At 45.5% G+C, this 24,061-nt stretch overlaps 3 protein-coding genes across 4 annotated transcripts; all 3 read left to right on the top strand.

The window, feature by feature from the left end:
* Positions 1 to 2,702: 2,702 nt before the first annotated feature.
* Positions 2,703 to 4,466, top strand: LOC129600242 (alpha-amylase-like). Its single transcript, XM_055498701.1, has 3 exons — positions 2,703 to 3,177; positions 3,442 to 3,744; positions 3,965 to 4,466. The coding sequence occupies exons 1-3, from the start codon at positions 2,751 to 2,753 to the stop codon at positions 4,213 to 4,215; spliced, it is 981 nt and encodes a 326-aa protein (XP_055354676.1). The 5' UTR covers positions 2,703 to 2,750; the 3' UTR covers positions 4,216 to 4,466.
* An 894-nt stretch (positions 4,467 to 5,360) lies between these two features.
* On the top strand, positions 5,361 to 6,591 carry LOC129600249 (uncharacterized). 2 transcript variants are annotated; one of them, XM_055498713.1, is made up of 4 exons: positions 5,361 to 5,534; positions 5,605 to 5,892; positions 5,968 to 6,008; positions 6,088 to 6,196. In XM_055498713.1, the coding sequence occupies exons 1-3, from the start codon at positions 5,411 to 5,413 to the stop codon at positions 5,976 to 5,978; spliced, it is 423 nt and encodes a 140-aa protein (XP_055354688.1). In that variant the 5' UTR covers positions 5,361 to 5,410; the 3' UTR covers positions 5,979 to 6,008; positions 6,088 to 6,196. The 2 variants fall into 2 exon arrangements, with proteins under 2 accessions (XP_055354688.1, XP_055354687.1); XM_055498712.1 differs by lacking the exon at positions 5,968 to 6,008 and having other exon boundaries at positions 6,088 to 6,591.
* A 7,758-nt stretch (positions 6,592 to 14,349) lies between these two features.
* Positions 14,350 to 15,748, top strand: LOC129600255 (uncharacterized protein F54H12.2-like). Its single transcript, XM_055498720.1, has 4 exons — positions 14,350 to 14,990; positions 15,047 to 15,355; positions 15,414 to 15,555; positions 15,615 to 15,748. Exons 1-4 carry the CDS (start codon positions 14,508 to 14,510, stop codon positions 15,626 to 15,628), a joined length of 948 nt encoding a protein of 315 aa, XP_055354695.1. The 5' UTR covers positions 14,350 to 14,507; the 3' UTR covers positions 15,629 to 15,748.
* Positions 15,749 to 24,061: the final 8,313 nt, after the last annotated feature.

Here is a 24,061-nt window from a genome sequence, read left to right as displayed (position 1 = left end):
CGTCCTTGATCTTATGCGGCGCTTGACGCGGGCGGCGGCAGATAATAATTTCACCTAACCTTGAAACACGTTCGCGGCGTTGATAACGGAATAGCTGATGCCTTATCTCGTTTTCAGACGGAGCGGTTCCGAAAGCTGGCCCCTCAGGCGTCGCAGTCGCCTACACCATGTCCGGACATTTTCGAGCCTGCAGGAGTCTTACGACCAAACCCGACTCTGCAGCGCCTCCTCGGCGCAAACATTTCCTCATCCTCCCGAACGACATACGATTCTTCGTTGAGCCGTTTCAAGCATTTTGCCTTGCCAATCGCCTAACACCGCTCCCAGCAGCTCCGGCGACGGTCGCTGCGTTTGTCGCGCAGCTTTTCGAGGACAAGGCAGCTTATCGGACATGCAAAGTGTATTTGGCGGCGATCCACAATCATCATCGAGAAGCAGCGTTGCCTAACCCAACAGCCGACGACCTGGTCGTGCGGGCGGTTAACGGATACAAGCGGCTTAAGGGCCGACGCCTGATCAACGTCTACCGATTACGCTGAACGTGATGCGCATGCTCAAAACGCGACTGGCAGAGCACGATAACACTGAAGAGGCCGTGATGCTATGGAGCGCGTTCTGCATGGCTTTCTTTGGGTTCATGCGAGTCAGTGAGCTGGTAAGCAAGACGTCCAGCTTGTTCGATGCGGCATCAACCCTGACATGCAACGACGTACAGTTGACGGGCGCGCGTGTGATAGTCTCACTGAAACGGACGAAATCGGACCAGTGCGCAGCAGGCACAAAGATCGAGCTCACCGCAACTAACCGCTCAGTGTGCCCTGTCCGCGCTATCGAAGCTTACCACCGGCAGCGGGAGATGCAAGGGGGAATGACAAAACCTTTCTACCGCTATGCCGATGGTCGCTATCTCACACGGAGCGAGTAGATCGATCCCTGAAGTCTCTCCTGGATGCCCACCCCGACCGCCTGCGCTTCAGTACACACAGCTTCCGCATCGGAGCGGTAACTGAAGCGGCCGCTCAAGCGCTGCCGAAGGAGGAGATAAAGCGAGCCGGACGATGGAAAAGCGACTGCGTTGATCGTTACATCCGGCCTGACGCGCTCACTAACCCGAACTTCTACCGGAAAGGGGCTTGTTTGGGGGGGCGAAGGGACCGGGCACAGGCGGAAGGTGCCGGCAGTGAGCAATCTGTACCGCAAAGTAAGATACTCAGCTGTAATTGCGCACTTCCGGCCATGCCGGCACTCTTCAAACCTCATTTACCGCACGAAAAGTCTGCAATATCCCAGCATACCGGATCCCAGGATAGGAAATTCGCTTACAATTTAACATCCGCGTTAAAATCAGTTGTACGTGTAAGTGGCATGCAGAACTTGGCTACGTCAAGCAGATGAAACACAGTGTGTTGCCACTGCCAGTGTTTGAGTTTAGTACTGTAAAAAATTAACTATCATGGATAAACGAAAGCGTAATGATTTGACTTTGTAGAAAAAACTTGAAATTATAGATGCGGTTGTTTACGATAAGAAATAATTCTGCTTGTTCCGATTTTGTGCATAAAGCGCAGGACATTTTAGCTAGAGAGGTTGCGACGAAAAAGCTGGCTTATGCAGCGAAAGCAAAGCAACAGACGCTAGATTCCTTTTATGTAAAACTGTAAGTTTTTTGTTCAGTTGTTAGCGATGGGCACAGTGCATATTCTAATATTACTTTACTGAAGCAATAGCCAATAAGCTTACATATTGCACATATGTAATAGTTCTGCTTTATTAACTGGGGAGGGGGCGAAAATTTTTACTACCCCTGGGGGCAGTTCTGTAAATTAAATACACCTGGATAATAAATATGGGATTTGCGGAACCGTCGGTGTATTTTGTTACCAGGTTTTACTGTACACCAACCGGTCGATTATGCTACCGCGTGGAAGAAAATTTACTGCATGAGGTCTTCAATCATTTTATACCGAGCTTGCCATAATGTAGCATCGACTGACCCCGTATGTACCACAAACAGCTTCTTACTTCATTAGCGGCGCGTAATTGTCGTTAACGCGGTGGCGCCGACAAATGACAACTTTGGCCTCGATAGCTTAGGTAGTGATGGAATTTTGTTTACGTTCCGTATATCGAACACACTACACAAACAAAAAGGCCCAAAAAAGGCTTCAGGGCGCATGAGAATTACCGCGTATTCGTCTGGGTTTTTTTGACAAGTGGTTCCGTGGTTAAAAAATATTACTGTCGCCGGCATAGCAACATGCACAATGACACGGCAAATACGGCATGCCTGTGGTAGAGTACGAAGATTTAGACGCCGCTGTTACGCTTCTAACATACAAGCGCTGCGGTACTTACAGACAAGGATGTCTTTTTGCTGCAATCAATCAACCAATGTGCACCTCACTGCAGTCATTTGATATCACAGATTGTTGTACCTTGAGGTGCTTGACCTTAATGTTTTTCGAAATAGCAATACGTATGCGCCAACGTGACCTTATTAATTAATTTTAATATTTCGTTGATGGCGGGTATTGCACATGTAACATGTTCAACGCTCTACATACGTGTAGTCATTTATCAGACCACAAACCGTGACCCTTCAACGCGGACCGCCCGAAAACATGTTAACGAAAATAAGCATAACGCATCGCTATATAAGAATTCGATACATCCCAGGTAAAAACCAAAGCACTTCTGTAGAATAGTAAGTTTTTTTACGCAAGTACAGCAATACTAACATAACAGCCACCATGGCGGTGATTCTTTTTGTAGCAGCGTTAACAGTTTTGAGCAGCGGCTACGTTCAAGCCCAAGCCTACGGTTCCTACGGTACACCTTCTGCAACTCCTATGCCAACTCCTGCTGCAACTCCTGCTGCAACTCCTGCTGCAACTCCTGCTGCAACTCCTGCTGCTACGCCCGCTGCAACGCCCGCTGCTACGCCCGCTGCAACGCCCGCTGCAACGCCCGCTGCAACGCCCGCTGCAACGCCAGCTGCAACGCCAGCTGCAACGCCAGCTGCAACGCCAGCTGCAACGCCAGCTGCAACTCCTGCAGCAACTCCTGCTGCTACTCCTGCAGCAACTCCTGCAGCTACTCCTGCAGCAACTCCTTCTTCGACTTCTTCAAGTGCAACGTGTAATGCGGCACCGAAGGTCTATAGCCTGACTGGTGAAGGTACGTTTGCGCGCTGCCTTTTTTATTTTCTTGGGCTCTGTAAGTGTAAAGTCTTTGCTCGTGCTGAAATAGCCCTGCATGGCTACTACCCCGTCCGGTAATTTCTTTCGCAGGACACAGTACGTATTTAACTTGAATCTGTAGGTGTCGCTGTGTCGATGCGATAAAAATTACGGGATAAGCTTGTACGAGTATGCAACGTGGTGTTTACGTGCTAAGTTAATTTGTATGTTTAACAGTATTAAACACCGCCCAGTTTTGTAGATCTGTACAAGCAGTTGCTGGCGGATTTGGCCCTCTCTGAAGTGGAAATTAACGGCATTGCCAAGCAGAATGCCGGTGTGACCATCGTCAATGTGCCGGTCGCCGGCAGCTCTAACTTTTTCCTCCAGGTTCTGTTGGCTGTTAACCGCGACAACCTTAAGCTGCAGGCGCTGACCAATGGAGGCAACGTTTCGGGTGCTGACTGCTTAACCTTAATCCAGGGTCTGGGAGGGGATATTAAGAACGTGCAGGCCCACGCCGCCGATATCATTCCGGGCTCGTGTGATTCTCTCACTGGCGAAGGTACAATACGTTGTGATGACATGCTGCTATGATTGTGTAAAGAATTTTCATTAATTTGCAAAAAGGATTGAACCAAACATAAGCCTTCTAAAGTGTTACTAAAAATTAGTAAAGTACGAACACTACAAAAATAATAAGTGCTGTTCAATCAGAACCTTAGTGTTAAAAGGAATTGTACAGTGAGCGCGGTAGTGCACTTTTAAACGGTTTCCTTTTACAGCTAAAAATCAGTATGTGCTGCAAAAACTCGGAGCCGCTCTGCAAAGTCTGACCACAGCTGGCCAGGCCCACCAGAACGACGCGAATCAGGGACAATGGCTGTCAGTCGTTGTCAACCTGTACAAGTCCATGCAGCGTGTGACAGCTGCGGCCAACAACAACGACCAGAGCTACGAATGCACAGCGGCTGCCAAGCAGATCGCTGACGCATTGAAGGGCATCCTGCAGGCCAATGGAAGCTCGATTAGTTAAAGAACAAACTATGTATTGTGATGATGTCGGTGCATTTACAACGAGTTTTCTGGACTTAATTCTCCTGTATTCTGCAACTTTTATCACGATAATGTTACTGACACTACAACAGTTATTTAAATGAATGTGATGATGTTATGTAACTCTTTCAAAAAATGCATGAAATCAGTCGGATTATGAGTTTAAACCAGGAGCATGTACCTTTTGGTATTTCGGCTCCGAAAAGCCGATCATTATCTGCAAAAAATAAATAAGGGAAAAACATGTGTTTATTGTGCTAGCGATAGTTGTTACGTGAAATGCTGAAACCGGATATGTAATCGCTGTGGAGCAGCTGACGTGATGGAGATAATATTACTACAAATTGATGCATACTAATAATATTGAATTCGTCTTGTAAGATGGAGCTCCGATAGTCATGAGTCGTTTCGTTTTACATATTGCACGTTTAATACAAGTTCAAAGTTGTTAACATTCAGTTAATAACATGTATAAGACCATAAACCACTAAGACGTTGCGTTAATTACAGTATAATCACTAATTACATAATGCGAAAGTTTCTGTAGAATTCTACCAGCAGGGAAACGTGCCATATAAGGTTATGCTATTGCTTCATCGTCAACTGGCTTAAAGGCTAAACTTTTCCATTGGCGTTTTAAAGCACCGCCCATAACAGTAACATTATTAATTTTCCCTGGTCGGCCTTGGTTTTCGATGCATTTCCGATCAACAAACATACACATTAACTAGGGTATATTACATACTGTATTAAACTGCGCAGTCATCAAGCAGTAAAGGTCTCTGCGAAGTACACCTCACGTCAGTAAATCATTTTAAGACATGTATACAGATACATAATTACATATAAAATAAAGGACTGAATGAATGGTTGTGCAACTGTTATAGCTTGGATACCTGTAATAATATTGCTCTGCTTCTTACGCAGACATGCGCCGCCGGTGGCTGGTTTCGCAAGTGGTCAACGTGCTTCAGTTACTTCATGCACTTCAACAAACTATCAAGTAACAAGTGTCATCATAAACCATTAGCGCGAATCATCTAACCGCAGCTGAGCCCAGACGTAAACTAGAACACAATAAAAGTCAGCCAACAATAAGCAACTGCATAAAATTAGCGGCTTTTTTCGAACATCGATTTATATTTCTGACCACGAACGTGCTAATAGTTAGAACCATGATTGCAAGCAGTTTCTTTATAGTAGCAGCGATTGTGGCCAGCGTGTCTGCTCAATCCGGGTCTGGTAGTTCAGCAACATGTAACGCGGCACCGAAAACGTATCCTAATTTAACTGGCGAAGGTGGGTTGGTTTTTGGTTTAGACATATCTTCTAAATTTTCTCTAAAAGTTCGGTTTACTTATGTTTGCAGCTCTGTATCAGCAGTTATTGGCGGATTTATCTGTGTCGGAAGTGGAAGTGAACAACGTGGCCAAATCCAACCCCAACGTCCCCATTAATAACAGCTCCGGGCTTTTCCTCGGTGGTTTATTGGCTCTGAATCGCGACAACCTGCAGCTCCTGGGTCTGGCAAATAACGCCGATATTACAGGACCGGCTTGTCTGCAGCTGGCAACGAGCCTGTCCAACGACATTCAACTGGGGTTAGGACATGCCAGCGACATTATCCCCGGGGCATGTGATTCCCTTACCGGTGAAGGTAAACAACCTGTAAAATTAATCAATGATATTTTTTTATCGGTTTCTGGTGGGTATTGAATTTTACTCATCGCAGCGCCACTCTAGGCAATTTTGTATGGAATTCTTTTATTTAACGTAAGTGCACAACACATATTTTTATTACACCGCGTTTTATTACAGCTGACAGTAAACTTATTTGATTGTTCTTTCGCAGCCAAATATCAGTTTATCCTCCAAAAACTGGGAGCAGCATTGACTAATTTGGTACAAGCCGGTCAAGCTCACCAAAATGACAACTATGAATCGCAGCCCTGGCTGTCCAACGTCGTAAATCTGTACAAATCCATGGTGCGCATCCAGGCTGTGGTGACAAACAACGACAATACCTCCGAATGCCAAGCGGCTGCATTGCAAATCGCTACCGCCTTGACCGGCATCTTGGCTGCTAATGGAAGCACACTTAATTAAATTAGCGCTGGAATAGTTTTTTTTTCTGACAGCACTCATGCATTTTGCCACTTTTTTACAAAAAAAAACTTTTTTGCCTGTTTTAATACATAGAAAAATTATGCTTGTACTCTGTAGTTGCCAATTCCTCTGTAGTTGTAATAACATCATGTGAGACCGGTATACCTATTTTATACCCATTTAGCGCACCAGAGGGCGTTTCGTGTTCGGGGTACAAATGCCACAGGTTCAAGTACAAAGCAAAAATAACGTTGCCTAACTGATTGACCATGCTGTAAGTCCCTTCATCACTAGCCTGTCGTTAGGACACATATAGTACAACTACAAACTGTACATTTAGCAGAAGCTGACCAGACTGTTCTCAACTGTTGATCCTACATACGGGCCAATCTATGTGTCCAATAAACTGAGCCACTTTGATTTTGAATTTTTTAAATTTCTCTTCTTGGACTGGAAGATCGCAGTAATATCTCAAAGGCTTTGGTGACCTTTCATCCTTCTAAACCTCGGAAGCGCTCAAATGGCAATTTGAGTTAAAAAGCTCTTCCAATAACGTTTGCAGCTACTTCCAATAACGTTTACAGCTACTGTACTCTGTATATTGCAGCAGCATCCACATAATTCCTTTCAGCATAATTCCTTCGCAGTAACCAATTAATGCTTTAATTTCCAAAATGCAAACTCACCACGCTTGTAACTGATACTAACACGTGCTAAATAGTTCACGCGCCAAATATTTACGTTTTCTTGGTAGACTAATGACACGAAAGGTCCAGGCCATGTTAACTACTGTCCGTAAGTAATCCGACTGGTTTTGCACATTATTTTGTAGTAAAGTTCTGCCTCAGTGCTGAGAAGCAAGAGCAACCTGAATTTCATCTCGTTAATCTTTCATTTCCGAAATGCCCTGCTAATTCACCGGCGTTAATAATAACGCTGACGCATTAGGCAATTTCTCCCTGAAAAGCAAGTATTCTTACAGCAAATCCAAAGAAGAGCCACTCGCAAGTAAAGACAAATTTGATTAAATAATGGCGGTCGATATCTACCTATAAATTTAATATGCATCTGATGAGATTTGCCGAGTCTAATTAAAACACAGATAGCGGCGCCTGGATCCTCTGTAAAGAGATTTAGATTTGTGCCGCGTAGGACAGCATTCACCTGAACACAAGCCAAGTGGGTAAAGACCAGTTACCAAACTAAACAATGTTAAATTCGTGTTAAATTCCCTGCACTGCGTTGTTACTTGTTCAGTCCTCTTTCTTGATGGTAACTTGCGAACGTGACAGGTTGCCCTCAGCGTACGCTGGAGCGATCACATTCAGCCCCGATAATTCGTGTTGACAAACTGTTACTCTAACAGATTTTACCCTGTGCTGTTCTCAATAACCACCTGCCGGCTTTGCATGGTGGGATATTGTCTTGCACTGCTTCCGCAAGTGTTCGGTGAATTGATACAAATTAAACGCGGCATCCGGGCCGGATGCGGGAATCGCACGTACACATGTCAAGCGGATAAAGAACATTACAACAAGCCGCTTTCCACGGCACGGCCTGCTGGCACGATATACAGTGTTTGCGAAAAATTAATTCAGCGCAGAGTACACTACTCGCAGACAATGAACGTTTGGAATATAACCAATGACAGCGCACCGGTAGCCATCTCTACTGTCAGGGCACCTACACCAGGATGGACACCGGTGCTCATGGTGACCACATCCACGTTGTGCGTATCCTGCATTCTTAATATCGCGGTGCTTCTGTTGCAGCTCACCCCGTGGATGCGGGTGACCTCCTTCACCATCTACCTTATCGCTATCTGTATTGGCAACATTCCGGTAATGGCCGCGCGCCCGATCGCCCTGCTCAACAGTCTCAACGGAGTGTATCCCGGCGGACAGGAATTATGCGTCACATACATGTACATCCAGTTTGTTATCAGTCAGATCCCGGTGTTAGTGCATGTTCTGATTGCGATTAACCGTTTATGGGCCATCACTTACCCGGTATCGTACCGGCAGCGCCACAATATAAAGTTGGCGGTTTTATTATGTTTAAGCGTGGTGGCGTACGTCCATGTTGTGCAGTTTCCTATCTTCCTCCTGGAGTTTTTCTACTACGCTCCGCCGGGAAAACAGAACGGATGCCAGCCCGGCGCGGGAGGTAACTACTATAGACGGCTATATAGGCGCTTTTCCCACGGTCACACCCGTGAGAATGACCTTTCGCCAAAGCGTGACCTTTCGGCGAATGACTCACCGTTGGATATATTTTAAATTTCTTTCAAAATTAATATAATAAATAAATAATATATTAATATGTTATTAAAATTATTTAACCTAAAAAATAATTAAACACGTCTATATATTTTTCTACAACGAAAAGAAATACGTAGCGGATTTGAACGTGGGGGCTGAATAATAAGAACGCAGTTAGTGTGTTATATCTACCCAACTGCATTATTATTATATTTCAGCCCCAAACCATTCGGCTACGGATCCAATTTTCTACTGGAAGAAATAGTGTGCACCGTCGGGAATGGTTATAAAAAAGGGGGCTTTAGGGGAATGGAACGCGGGAGCTAAACTGCAGAGAAGCAGTCGCTACACATTTCAACTCGACTGCTTCTCTGCAGTTTAGTTCCCTTACCATTCGACCACGGCGCTTACTATCTTTATTCACTTATACAACAGCCTTCATACATCTTACTTAACCAAGAGAAACAGGATTGTATTTATTAACTACTTCCAACAGCTCTTGTTCCGCTGCATTAAGCATAGCTTCGGTCTTCGCACCAAGCAAATTGACTTTACCAGAGTGAAAAAGAACAGCGGTACAAGAAGCCACACGCATGCTTAAACCTGGGAATCGTTCTGGATTATACAGTTTCATGTATGAAATCGGCAGTTTTTCATAAAGCATTTCAAGGTTCAGTTTACGCTGTAAATTAACGGACGCAACAATATTCACAATCTGAAACTGCGACACTGTAACACCTTTAAACCCAAGATCCTGGATCGCTTTGCAGTAACGATGTGCCAAATTGCGAGCCTTCCGTATCGTATTTGCGCCATTAACGGTGATTTTACCATTGCTGTAGATCTGGCAGTGAGATGGATAAGGTTTATACCTGCGCATTAGGAGTCCCGAAAATTTCTGTGGACGGTATTCGACCATGTCATCCATGATATCAATATAATCCAGGTCTAGCATCTGATTCAGATTCGCTGTCGCTACTATGTTCGTTATCATGCTTGACTAGCCAGTCTGTGAAAGCCACAGCTCTGTTAAAAAGTGTGTGTGGTTTAGTGGAAAGGTGATCATAGGGTGGGCATCCAATGTCATCCAAATTGTAACGTCCCGTAAAAGTTTCCACAATGTCATCAAAAACACTGGACAACTGTGCCTTGTAATTCTCGTCCGCGGCTTTATAATGGGCACCTGGTATCAAAGGCGCGTTCCAATTCCAGGCATGCAGACATTTAGGTATTTGCAGTTTATAGGACTGCACATGTCGACAAGCGCAACAAGAAACGGATAATCGCTCAATATAGGTGGACCCGTTGGTGGTTACAGAGAATAATTCAACTACTGCGTCCATTTTAACTGTTTTTTGTCTGCTGTGTGATCGATTCCTTAAATACAGTTTACAAATGGCATTTCCCATAGTCGATTTTGAAACTCGTTTGCGCACTCCTGCTGGTATCGTAGTGGTCGGTGCCTCGCAGGTTGGGAAGAGTCGTTACATCACCAAACTGCTAATCAATCGCGATGATATGTTTGATGTTAAATTTGCTCGAATCGTTTATGCACCACTGAGTGGCAGAAAGATTACGAACTCTTGCAAAACAAAGTGCCATCAATAGAATTCACTCACGGTGTAACAGAAATTTTGGAAAACGATCACTTTTTCGCTGGGAGCGAGCCTAAATTATTAATTTTAGATGATTTGGCAACAAGCATTGTTGAGAGCAAAAGTGGAAGTAAACTTTTTACCCAAGGTATACACCATAAAATTTGACAGTGATTTACGTTGTCAACAATCTTTTTAAGCAAGGAAAATCTAGCAGAGACATACATTTAAACAGTCAATACATTCTGTTATTTCGCAATGTGCGCGATGTGAATCAGGTTAAAATTTTATCCAATCAGATGGGACTTCCATATTTATCTGCAGCCTACGCTAAAGCAACCGAAGAGCCATATCAACCTCTGGTTATCGACTTGCGAACGGATTCGCCAGGGTATTTAAGACTGCGGTCGCATATCCTACCAGGTGAGGTGCAACGTTTATATTTGGACCCTTCAAAATCCACACTGCCCAAAAATGTCCGCTAACGTGAATTCTTTAGCACCTTTATTGATTACACTAAGGTCACTCAAACCAGCACAGCGTCGCCAGCTGATCAGTTTTTGCAATCGCAAGCATTTGAAGGCTTTCTCAGAGGTTGCGCTAAACTGTGTGAAAGGGACAGCCCAGCTAACTCCGCAGCGGTTAACTGTGTGCAAACGTTGGCGTAAGCCCTTAAAGCTTCTTGCTTTACGCCGTCATCCTATGAAAGCTAAAAAAGATATTTTATTGCAAAAGGGAGGATTTTTGGCTGCAGTGTTACCTATCTTAGCCTCCGTTGTTGCCAACGTCTTAACTCAATAGCTAGCAATGGGAAGTACGGTATCTTGTGCCAAAAGAAATGATTAAACCAACCGGTGCTTTACCACAGCCAAGCCCACCTGACTTTTCTTCAATCAGGAGCCAGCCGAAGCTTTTGAAATTTTGTCCCTGGATTCAATTACTTCGAATATTTTACAACGCAAAGATTTAAGTCAGTGGCAAAAGGCTGATATGCTGAGTAAAACCCTGGAAAGGTATTTAGCTTTGCGACCTAATGCGGGTCCTGATCCCACCTTGGCAGTACCCCCGCCACAAGTACCGTTGCAGCAACCAGAACCTGCCCCCAAGCAGAAGGTAGACTTTGCATCGTTCCCGAGCTTTCAAACAGTATCACCGGTAAAGGAAAAAAAGAAGCGAACAAAACGTCTTTATACCAAGATTCCCCGAGAACTGCGACCCCGAAGTGCTGCTGGAAACGTCGCAAAACAAAAAGCGGAAAATCAAGTGGGCAGCGGTTGGATTCAATGGTGAAATGAATCCCTGCGCTCCCATATCTGTGCATGTTGGAGAAAATATGCGACTAAACTGTTTTTCATCTTGTTGTCAAGACGAAGAGGATGAAAAAGAACGAAAAGACGCTACAACAGATGTATTCCGATCCCCAGCACGTTGCCAGCCTAGGCGGTCTATGTCGGCTCCAGCGTTATTGCAGCCCTCCTCATCCAAGCCGGAAAGAGGCACAGCAGGTTTTGGAAAGCTTGGATGCCTACACACTACATAAGCCAAGACGTTACAAATTCAAAAGAAATCCCATCGTGGTACTGGACAAAGGCGTCCAGCTTCAGGTGGACCTGATGGATGTTTCAAAATACAGCAAGGAAAACAAGCATTTCAAGTTTATCGTGGTAGCAATTGATTGTTTCTCACGAAAAATGGCGTGCGAACCGGTGCTTAACAAATGCGGAATCAAAGTGGCAGCAGCGCTTGAAAAGATTCTCGATCGATATGGCTATCCTGCTTTGGAAAGAATACAATTCGACAAAGGTACTCTAGTGTCTTTTTGTACTCATTATTCTATTACATGACCAGATTACTTTGATTATTGTAGGAAAAGAGTTTTATAATTCGGAAGTGAAAAGCTTACTAAAACAACGAAAAATCCACATGTTTTCTTCAGAAAATAGCGACATTAAGTGCGCTATGGCGGAGCGTGCGATTCGTACCATAAAAAATCGCCTATGGCGGCTGTTTGAAGTACGCAAAAGCCATAAATACTATGACGTACTGCAAGACATTATTAACGCAATCAACCAAGTACCCACTTCGGCTCACGGAAAAGCACCGGCGGACGTTGACGACAGTAATTCTCTTGAAGTTTTTAACACGCTCTACCGCGATATGCTGTTGAACTCACCACAACGTCCACCAAAGTTTAAAGTAGGCGATAGCGTACGAATTGCTGTAGACAAGTCCGTGTTTAAGAAAGGCTACGAAGCAAATTTTTCTCGTGAAGTATTTAAGGTGCAGCGTGTTATACGGCACATACCAGAACCAGTGTACGAGGTCCAGGACCTAGCCGGTGAGGTAATTAAAGGAAAATTTTACGAGCCTGAACTAGCCTTGTGCAGCGATGGCAGCCCAGGATAAGCCTTTTTTATGTTACCCTTGTTTCGGATTCTTCGCTGGCCCAGCATCCCAATAACAATGCTGCGGAATGGACCACCAGATTAAAAAGCGCCATCAGTATTACGGGAAAATGGGAGGTTGGAATTGCGGAGGTGGTTTACATGAATTCGATTTACAATGTCCCCAGAGAACAAGAATTACTATGCCATATTGTCCAACAGAAAGGTGCAAAATTAGTCAGCAAATTTGTCAACATCAACAATGAACCGGGTGCAAGAGCTTTGGACACCGAAACCGAAATTCAGACCGTTTCCATCAAAGTACCCCCCGGGACAGTATAATTACGGCGATGTAATGACCATCATTCGCGAACAGATCCCGCTGATGGAAACCAAATCAAGGGTCATGGTGCCAGCATTCGTGCTTGTCAAGGACCACGAAGAGCGACGTATTAAAATGGCGTTTCGAAACCTACGCGTATGGTTGGAATTTCCAGAGAGTTCAGGACTGTTAAAAACAATGCTGGGGTTCTTGCGGAACGTTATTACTCCTGTCGAAACGCTGGCTTATCCCACTCTTAAAGGAGAAAAATCTCCAAACTTTTCAGAGGATCATGCGTTTGCCTTTTGGTCAGTCATCCATTCTGAGGCAGTAGCCACTACATCAGAAGCGGGCGACAGTGTTGAGGACAAGTTTCCTTATCTATTCCATGCACCTAAACCAATAAATTTTCAGCTGGGTAAGCAGCTGATGTACATCTATTCGGACGTTTGCGACTACGGCTATTTGGGGACTCCATGGCGCAAGTATTGCGTGTGATAGCTATTAAAGGAAAGCCATTTGAAGTGGTCACGGAAACTTTTGATAATATCCACTACGTACCGGTGCTGCAAGCGCATATTCAGTCCATCAATATAACTGTTTGCAACGAAGTTGGTGAGAACGAACCATTTCAAACCGGTAAAACCCTAGTAAAACTACACTTCCGGCCAGCGCGGTACTACTGAGAAAATGCAGCTAAAGGAGTTCGTCCCCGATCCGGGCCTGTTTATGGATATGTTGGAGCAGAACCAGGTTGGCCATGGTCCGCTTGGTCGCTATCGAGGAGCGGCTATGCAAAACGGAGCTGGTTTCATGCTGCCAGCTTTCTTGCGTACGATATTCTCCAAAGTGGCAAGATTTGCAGCACCCATTATTCGATCAGCAGCCCCTCACGCTCGTGCCGCGTTAGCGGCAGCACAACCACATTTGACTGAAGCGGGAAAAACCGCGGTCGCCGAAGCAACTAAAGCAGTGGCTGCCAAACTCGACAAAGTTTTGGACACATCTGCCCCAGAGCAGGCTGGACAAGGCAGACGGCGTAAGAAAAAGCCACGAGGACTACAGCGTAGTAAGGTTTCTGTAAAAAAATTGAGACGCATAGCGCCGTACAGCTATCCTGATGCGTTTTAAGCATTAAAGGCGTGCCGGCTGCAACATCATTATCAGCAGCTGCCATGGCGTTTATTCTGGAGCACAGCGAGCCGGCCATGCTGGCCGAGAACCATTTGTTTATGGTGCCCGCTTCATACACGGACCGATGGAAAACGGAGGAAGAGAGAATACAGCCAACGGCAGCGGTCACGGAAGACATGGGTAGCGGAGATATCAACTTTTTCATCCCGCCGACGGCCGTTGGTCTTATCAGCTTATGCGATATGAGCATCGAGTTGCAAGTGTGCATTAAGCGAAAAAAACCAGCGGAAGACGAAAAGAGTTGGACGCTAATTGAAGCGACTGACCGAGTGGTGCCTGTCAACAATTTGGTACACTCTTTATTTCAAAGCGTACAGGTCACCATAGGAAACCGTCTAATTTCTGACTGCACTACTCACTATGCCTACCGCGCATATCTGGAGACGTTGTTGGGTTGTACAACGGAAACAATGAATACTAATCTAACCACTGGAGGCTTTTATTTGGACACGTCTGGATATCTCAACTCACCGGTGAACAACAATGGCGCGCAGCGAAGAAAAGACCTGTTTACCAATAACGGGTGGGTTGAACTATCTGGACGGCTGTTTACCGATATAACGATGCAAGACAAACCTCTTTTGCCGGGCGTAAGCATGGGAATCAAATTTATCATGAGTAAACCTGAATTTCATTTGCAAACCTATGCTGCTCCTACCGGCGATAAGACCACTGCAACCCAAGGAACGCCGGAATACGAGTATCGGACGTTTCTACGAAATCCGTGCTTATACTTGAAACGCTATATACCTACTCCGGACTATCTCACAGCCATTACACAAATGTTGGGAACAAAAACGGCCAAATATCACATTGAACGAACACTGATGCGGGTGCACGATATAACAAAAAGCACTCAGTCTACGGTTGTGGCCAACCTCCATATCGGACAAGTGAGTACAATTAAAACAAAGTCGGTAATTTCGTATAAGACAAATGGGTGTTGCAGATTCCCAAAGTTATGTTTATTGGCTTTGTTTCTAACGCTTCTTTTCATGGATCGCAAGATAAGAATCCCTTCAATTTCGAAAATTTCTCAATCACGGCTATTGCCGTGGAAGTGGACGGACAGAGCTATCCAGCAAAACCGTATCAACCGGACTTTGTTAATGGACGCTCGCTAGAATGCTACAATGGACTAATGGACACACTAGGAAGAAAAAACAGTAGCTATGGTCATATGCCATTCAGTCGCATCGGATATCAGCAAGGTTTTACCATATTTGGCTTTGACCTTACCCCTGAACACACTGGAAGAGTAAGCATGAAAACGTACTGTTTCCAAAGCGTTAGTTAAAGATTCTGTGTTTATTAAGGGCGCAATGACGCTGATACGGCAAGGAAACTTGGCCGTTCGTGTGGCTTTTGCCAAGCCACTATCTGATACGGTGATGATGTGCACTATGCTGGTAATGGATAATTTGGTGGAATTTAACCAGCATCGCAATTTAATTGCCGGTAAGATTGAGCAACTGTGAAAAATGACAACGTGTCATGCACTTTTGTTTTTGTCCCAGATTTTACATCATGAACACATCCGAACTGCGGAGTGCTCTCAGCAGCAACTGGATTACTGCCCAGGGCTTCAAAGGTGTTTTTGCCGCGGATACTTTGCCCGAAAGAACGGCATCGGACCTGCCGGCTTCCTATGTGTGCAATACTGATGGGAAATCGCTACCGGGAACCCACTGGATTGGGTTTTATCAAGAAAACTCTGATGTTTTAGAAGTGTTTGATTCTTTTGGATCAAAGTTAGCATCTTATCACGAGAATATTCGCAAGTTTTGTTCCAATATTAATATTCTTCAGCAACCATTGCAGTTACAATCATTTTTATCAGCAACATGCGGACAAATGGTTCTTTTTTTTATACTAAGGCGAGCAAATGGTGAATCATTTAGCCAAATTATGCAATTATTTACTAATAACACAGAAGCCAACGACATTATGGTCTGCCAATACGTTAATCATTATTTTAAAATAAGCACAAGCATCCACGATACCGACATGTTGGTCCAAAGAGCAATAAAAATGCTATAAAAAGAAAACGTTTGTCAGATTTTGTCCAGTAAAAGTTAGCAAAGAAAATAAACTCACCAAGAATAGCGGAATTATAAGGACCCAGGAAGGCGGAATCTGTAAGACAAACACAAACTTTGTTGGTGCCTTGCACGAATAAAGAAAGTGATGTCTTACCAAAAGAAGGGAAAATTAGCATCGTCGGAGCCGGCATCCGAAGCCGATGGAGACTCTGCGGTCTCAGCCGTTGCTGGTGTTGGCGCCGGCACTTCCTTCTTGCGTTTCTTGATGGTGACTTCCTTCGGTGGTTCGCGAGCCCATTTTGGCAGCTCCCCCACAAATGCGTTTTGCGGCACGACCGGAGCCGGAGTGTCCACAACCAATTTCGGTCCCGCCAGGTCCTTCTTACCAAATTCAATGGCTGCTTCCCAGAGACGCGGTGCCGATTTTTCCAAGTAATTGGCCACATCAAAGCGCATGCAATCTAAGAAGCTGGTCGCTTCACCAAACGGCTTCAACAACAGCAACATACCTTGCAGTTTCTTCTCAAATTCCAAGTCACGAACAATTTGGCTTTTCGTTTCTTCGGTCAAACTCAACGTCTTCTCGCCGTACTGGCATGTGTGGGAACCTTCACGATGGACCGGTTCACGGCACAAGAGGCGCAGTTGGGCGCAACGGGGGCACTTTTGCTGTTCGCTGTTGGTAAACATGTGCCACAGGATGAATGGCAGGGTGGTTTCCAGTTCCAGCATGTTGGCAGTGACCAGAGGCAAAACCTGATCCAGGTCCTTGTTGCGCTTCGTTTCCCAGACGGTCTTGACCAGCTCCAACAAATCGCCATTCTTCAACAGCGTACGAAAGGCTTCGTATGTCGTCATCGCCATGGTGACACCCTGCGGGTCAGGATAGTAGTCACCATTAGTCAGCTTGTTGAACTTACGAACATTGGCGCACGGGGCTTCGTTGTATTCACTCCACAAAAAAGACATCTTCTCCGAGCTGGTGCAGCGGACTCAAACGATTCAGGGCGTCCTTGTTACGCGAATCCCGCACATAGTCCACATACCCGTTGTAGATCAGGCCGGCCAGACGCGTAAACTGGGCGTTGGACAGCTTGATGGACTTGCCACTGCGCGTCCACTCCCCTGGCTTTTTCTCGTCAAATTCTCCCAAGACGAATTCTAGCTCATGGCGCGTTTCGGCATCCAGGCAGACAGCCAAAAACTTTTGACCAGCAATCTTACACACAGGCCATTCACCGAACATGAAGGCCTCTTTCCACGACGAAAGTTGGCAAACTTGGGATTAGGAGTCCAGTTGCGAGACATTTTCTAGCGCAAACCAAAACATCCACTAAAAAAAGTAGCAAGTGAAACAAACAACGGCGTTCAGCACTACCTTTTATACGGCCCTGGTAGGCGGTGCCTGTGTCGGCTGCTGCTGTCATCCAATTAGCGCGCAATTCTGCTGTGATGCAACACGGTTTATGTAAATTTATACAGAAAACGTGCCAATCACAGAAGAAGTGTGCCGCAGCCGCCGTCGCCGCCGCCGCCACCAAAGAACGCTATTCAATGCAAATTTCAGCGTCAGTGAAGCGACGCGGATCCTATAAATAATTTGAAAAAACAACACGTATTGTCTTACCATAAACGCCGTAATGGCCTCCGAAGAAAGTAGCTTTGTCTTACTGGCGGAAGACAACATGATGGAATATTATCAATGCGCCGATGAGAAGGAGGCGTCAATCAAGAGCGTGGATTCCCGTTATCCTAATACCGTAGCGAACCGGGAAGCTACTTTTCGGGGATGCTCTGTCAACATTCCCCTGCGCCGTTGGATGGCCATGAACAACTTTTACTGCAGCGGAATCGACCACACCATCCTGTGTTTCCAGTGCGACCGCATGGTAGCCTGCTGTGACAACCCAGAGACACTGGATCACGTTGCGTTAGCCACCGGACACAAAGCGTGCCTATATAATCGCATGCATAACCTTACTGGTTTATCAACGGATAAAGGCTTTCTGGACCAGCTGGAGTTTTTCCCCACCGATCCTCGCCATTTCCAGAAAGAATACAGCACTTTACAGTCGCGGGTGGAAAGCTTTTTGAGCCGATGGCCGAAAAAGTTGGAAATTTATTCGCTAGTTTTAGCGGATGCCGGTTTCGTAAACATTGGCCTTCATCCACTGGGTAAGTCAGTAACTTGGGAAGCAACGGCGGGGGCCCCTAGTGACCTCCACAAGCCACACTGCATAAACCCCCCAACCCACTAAGGCAGGGGACCGGCGCGCTGCGCGCGCCGCGGTCCCCTGTCTTAGTGGTGCGTGCCTGTTGTCTTTGCAGGAGCTTCGCCGCCACTGGCCAGTCAACGTGTATGGATGGTGCAGTGCTTCTGCTGCGGCCTGGAGATGTCGTGGAGCGAAAAGGAACTGCACAGCCCATTGATTCAGCACATTCAACGGCAACCCGATTGTCCCTTTGTTCTGAACACTTTCGGCCAGCGCTTTGTTCACAACGTACTGATGCGGAAAAGCAGCGGCAAAGCAATGGCTGCCGGTGGCGGTTTAGCGGGTGAGAACATGGAAAAACAATCGGTTTGCCGCTTGACTAACCGTGTGTTTTCCGTTTTCTCAAGGTTCACGCACGCTCACTCAGTGGATCGTTGGCGGAGAACGTGCCACGAGTGCGGCGGCAAACGGCGTCACAAAGTCTTTGGTGAAAACGGTCTTACGCAACAATACCACTAAGATTGTCTACCGGGAACAATTGGAAACCGCAGTCAATGAATGGCAGATGTATGAAGGCGCCAAAGCGGTCCGCTTGACGGACGCCCAATCAGCCCGCCTACCGGAAGAAGTGACTACCCTACAAAACATGGTCGGCTGTACGGTGTGCAAGAATCGTCTACGAGTAGTTGTTTTCCAGCCCTGTCAGCATTTTGCTACTTGTCACGAATGTTCACTGTCTCTGCGTGATAATTGCCCCGTTTGTCGTCGCCCCATTAAGGATCGTTTGAATGTGTTTTTTGTTTAACTATGGCTGCTCCTCGTAATCAAGCGTTTGATTTGTTTGATGTCATGCAAACAGGTACTGGCTTCTCGAATGCTGCGAAGATCTTAATAAATTTTCTTTAATTATAGCTTCCGCTATGCACCGCACCAATCTGAAATACGATTTGGCAGTAAGGGGTTACATCTTCACTAATGACTGCGCGAAACTGAACCTCTCGTACGGCATGCTGTATCCGTTTAACGGACAAGAATTTGCGTACAAACGGGACCGGCAGGCGGTTATTGCTTTCTACACCAACGGTCCAGTCAACAGCGTCGCTCTGACCAATACGCGCGGCACCAACCGTGAAGGGTTTTTCGTCACCGATCTGGAGACGCTTGCCCAGTGCATTGACCGCCTGCAGGCTTACGGTGGAATTTATCCGAGTACCTTGTACAACAGCAAGAGCCGCTTGAATATTCGCGGCTTTGAAGAAAGAGGGTGGGTCCAGATGGCCGCAGAAATCTGGATTCGTGCATACCGCGATCGCTCCACCAACCAGCCAATCATGGAATTTAAGACACACAGCACCACACAACTGGATCCCAGTGGTTGGGTTCGCTTTGCAGTCGACCATTCTCTACCGTTTCTGATGCAAGTTCGCTTTGAGCATTTGCCGTTAGCCTGCAGCTATCTCCGTATGCAGCGCTGCCATGGACCCTGAACCAGCGCCCATTGAAGATTTCATCACCGTCACCCCGCGAGGCTCTTCTTATTCGCCGTCTACAGAGTCTACAGAGTGCCGATAATTTTTGCTTAGATAAAAGTTTTGAAATATTGCTGCAACATTCCGAAGTGGCTAATGGGGGAATGTGCTTGATAACGGAAAAAATGTCGAAATTATTAAGAAAACAGATTGAAAGGAAGCGTTGCGTGGTGCATATCCGTAATCATGACCAGCTCTGTATGGCACGTGCACTCTGCGTGGCCAAAGCTTTAGCTGACGATAAAATCACATTATATAACCGCTTACGCAAAGCGCGGCATACGGCTGGCAACAATGATGCTCAGGCAAAACACGCGCGTAAACTAATTCAAAAAGCTGGGCTTCCAGAACGCCGTTACGCCATCAGCGATCTGACGGAATTTTCAGCCGTTTTACCTGGTTACACTATCATTGTGGTCGGCGTTGAACAGCTCAATAGCATTGTTTACACTTCCGGCTATGAGGCGGGGCTCAAGCCGCTAATCTTGTTACATCATAATGAGCATTTTGATGTGCTCACCAGCTTGCCAGCGTGGTATTCAAAAAGTTACTGGTGCTTCTTTTGCAATAAGGGTTATGAGAAACGGCACCAGCATCGGTGTGAGTCCACTTGCCAACTTTGTTTGCGTCAGGACTGCTTTGCCTGCCTTGATGATCCCCGCAAATGCGACGGATGCAACCGCACATTCAGTGGAGCATCGTGTTTCGAAGCCCATAAGCGCCTGGGCATTTGCGAAAAGGTTTTCATTTGTTCAGAGTGTGACCGCTTTGTCTCTTTGGCTAACCGAAAACCCGACAATCCTCACCAGTGCGGTGAAATATACTGCAGCACCTGCCTGCTGCACGTACTGCCGCTCAACCATGTCTGCTACATGAAACCGGAAGTTGTGAGCGAGCGGGAGAAGCAGCTGCAGCGCCAGGCAAAATTTCTGTACTTTGACTTTGAAACTTACTACTGTTCTATAACTAATCGGTTCATCCCCAACCTCGCTGTGGTACAAGACGACGAAGGCAATACAACGATATTTCCGGAAGAACCGGAAGCGATAGGTGCAACGGATATCACCGCCGATTTATGCGAGTTTTTGTTTGACGAATGCCACGAAAACCACTACATCATTGCGCACAATTTTCGGTAAGCTTCCTGCACATTATTCGTGGCATGTCTTAACTCTCTCTCTTTTACAGGAGTTTTGACGGCTATTTTATCCTCAATTATCTACTGCGCAACGGTATGGTCCCCAAAACTACGTTCAAAGGATGCCACTTTTGCAGATGGACATTCCCCGCCTCAAAATCCGGTTTCGAGACTCGCTAAACTATGTTCCCATGAGCCTCGATGCTTGGGCTCGCTCTTTTGGCGTGCCGCAAGAGAAGGGGAAAATTTCCTCATCAACTGAACCAAAAGGATAACTGGGGTGAGATCATACCGTTCCCCGACCGCGAATTGTACGGATACTCGGAAATGTTGAAGAAAGATCGAAAAAGTTTCATGAAATTTTACCGCAAAGACCGACGCAAAAAGAAAAATCAGTTCAATTTTAATGAGGAATTTATCGCTTACTGTGTACAAGACGTACAAGTTCTACGCCTGTGCTGCCAGCAGCTCCGTGCTTTATTCGGAGAAATAACTGATGGTCTGTGTCCATTTTCCTCGGCTCTAACCATTGCGGGGATGTGTAGCTTCTTTTGGCGGTGCCGGTTACTCCCCGAAAACTTGATAACTCTTATCCCACCGCAAGGGTATCAGCCCGCCAAGAGGCAAACCAAGAAGGCTCTCCAATGGCTAGCTTCCATTGAAGAAGACAATGCCATTGAGTTGGAGAGGGAATACAAGTGGGGCCGCTTCTATTTGGATGCCTACTGCGCTGTGACACATACGGCATACGAATTTTTTGAATGCTTCTGGCACGGTAAGTTGTTTTTTCGTAATTCCCGATTACTCCGCATTTCTTTTGCTGTTGCACAGGCTGCAAGATACACACCGTTCCCGACTCCCAGCACCCTTTGATCGGCATCACTATGGACGCACTATATCAGCAGACTGCGCGACGCGTAGCCGCTTTGGAACGGATGGGTCTTACGGTCGTGACCTGCTGGGAACATGAGTTCGACCAGCGGCTACGAGAAGACCTGCTTTTCGCAGAGTTTGTCTCAGCTGTCCCCTTTAAGGAGCCGCTGAATCCTCGGCATGCATTTTATGGAGGTGTGCGAGAAAAATTTGTTAAACTGCTTGCATACAACGGATTTTATTTAGGACGGACGAACGCAACAATTCTGTACCAAAAAGTGGTGGATACGGACACAATCGAGTAAAGAAAATATTCAGTTCAAAAAAAAAATGGTTCTAACCTCACTCTTATTGTTGCAGATACGTGGACTTTATTAGTTTGTATCCAAGGTATTATATTTTTATGCCCAAACATGCAACAAAAACAGTACCTCCGTTTCAGCGTGAATAAGTATACCAGGAATAAGCGTGAATAAGACTACCAGGAAAGCCAGGAAAGGCTTTTTTGCCGATTACATAGATGTTTTTTTAAAGTTAAAAACTGAAGCCAGTGGCTTCCCCGGCTCCTGTTAAAACACCGGAAGAGAAGCAGCAGTACATCCGGGATTTTGCTGAAAAAGAAGGCATTTGGCTGGAAATGGATAAAATCGAAAAGAATCCGGGCATGCGTACCTTTGCCAAACTTTGTCTAAATAGGTCTGGTCATGTTGTTTTTAAATTTTTTCCTACGCAAACAGAATATTTCCGCAGTTTTTGGGGACGCCTCGGCATGCAGGACGAGCGGACTAGTACCGCTTTCGTTAAGGATATTACGGAATTCCATCATTATCTTCTCTCTGGAAAATACGAGGTTAAAATTGTTCTAGTGGTACGAAATTTTGTTTACATTTTGATTATTCTAGGTGAAAACCATCGATTTATTTTCCGAAGATGTTCTCCAGCTAACTTACTCTGTTAAGCAAGAATACCTAACCACAAATAAGAAAACAAATGTCGTTTTGGCTGCCTTTACCACCGCTTGGGCGCGACTACAACTGCTGGAGGCTATGACTGCGGTGCAGGAAGAACTGATTTATTTCGATACCGGTACATAATCTATTATATCTGTGTTTCATTAGTAAACAAAGCTTTTTTCAGATTTTATCATTTATACAGCACGCCAAGGAAAGCCCATGCTTCCCACTGGCAGCTGTTTAGGACAACTATCCAGTGAAATGAAACCTGGCCAGTTTATCAAAGAAATTGTTTGTTTGGGACCAAAATGTTATTCCTATATTACGAATGACGAAAAGCAAGTCGTTAAAGTAAAAGGATTCTCTTTGAACGGACGGTCAAAGAAGGATTTAAATTTTGAAAATTTCTGCAAACTTCTACACGCTCCTAACGAGCACCTGGAGGTGCACTATCCTTTTACTTTTAAAAAAGATAAAAAAGAATTAGAAATTCGAATTACTGAATTGTCTAAGCGCTTGCGTCTCGTTTACGACAAGCGTCGGATTGTAGGTGACTATCATACTTTGCCGTCTGGGCATAAGGAATAAACTTACTTGTATTATTGAAGTTCTGTAATGGTGATGGAGTCTAAAGATGTTAATAACAGGAATCCGCACAAAATGACTACTAACAGTAAGCACACGTTTGTGTTGATCTTCACACGAGTTTCCATGACGCTGGGCTTAATAAGGACTGCACCTGAAACACACTTGCTTCCACTTGCTTAAATAGTTGCTTACAAATCTCCCGCTTACTTTTTTGTAATTTCTTTCCAAAGCCGCTCCAAGGTACAGCCCAGTTAAACAGTCAAAGCGGATAAGCTTTAAATGCATAGTTGGGCTGCACCTTGGAGAAGACCAACAAAGAATCCAAAGAACGTCAAACATTATCCAAATTGCCCATTAAGATTGCCCCCACTTGCAATTGATCAATGAACCAAGAGTTCCGTGGTGCAGCTCACTATCATACACTGCTGCCCAAGATGAAGCTCAACTAAACATCCAAAGCTGATTAGCTTTGGTTGCGATAGTTGCGCCGCATCATTGAGGTTGAACTTACAGCAATTTATCGACAAAGATTTCACTTAGTTGCTGCAAAGGAGCCACTCCGAGGTGAAACTCAACTAAACAATCACAATTGATAGACTTTGATTGCATTAGTTGCGTTGCACCGCTG

This window comes from Paramacrobiotus metropolitanus, unplaced genomic scaffold (genome assembly GCF_019649055.1).
Source record: "Paramacrobiotus metropolitanus isolate TYO unplaced genomic scaffold, Prichtersi_v1.0 Parri_scaffold0000168, whole genome shotgun sequence".
Lineage (NCBI taxonomy): Eukaryota > Metazoa > Tardigrada > Eutardigrada > Parachela > Macrobiotidae > Paramacrobiotus > Paramacrobiotus metropolitanus.
The sequence above is the reverse complement of the archived record's forward strand: the minus strand, read 5'-3'. Positions and strand labels throughout refer to the sequence as shown.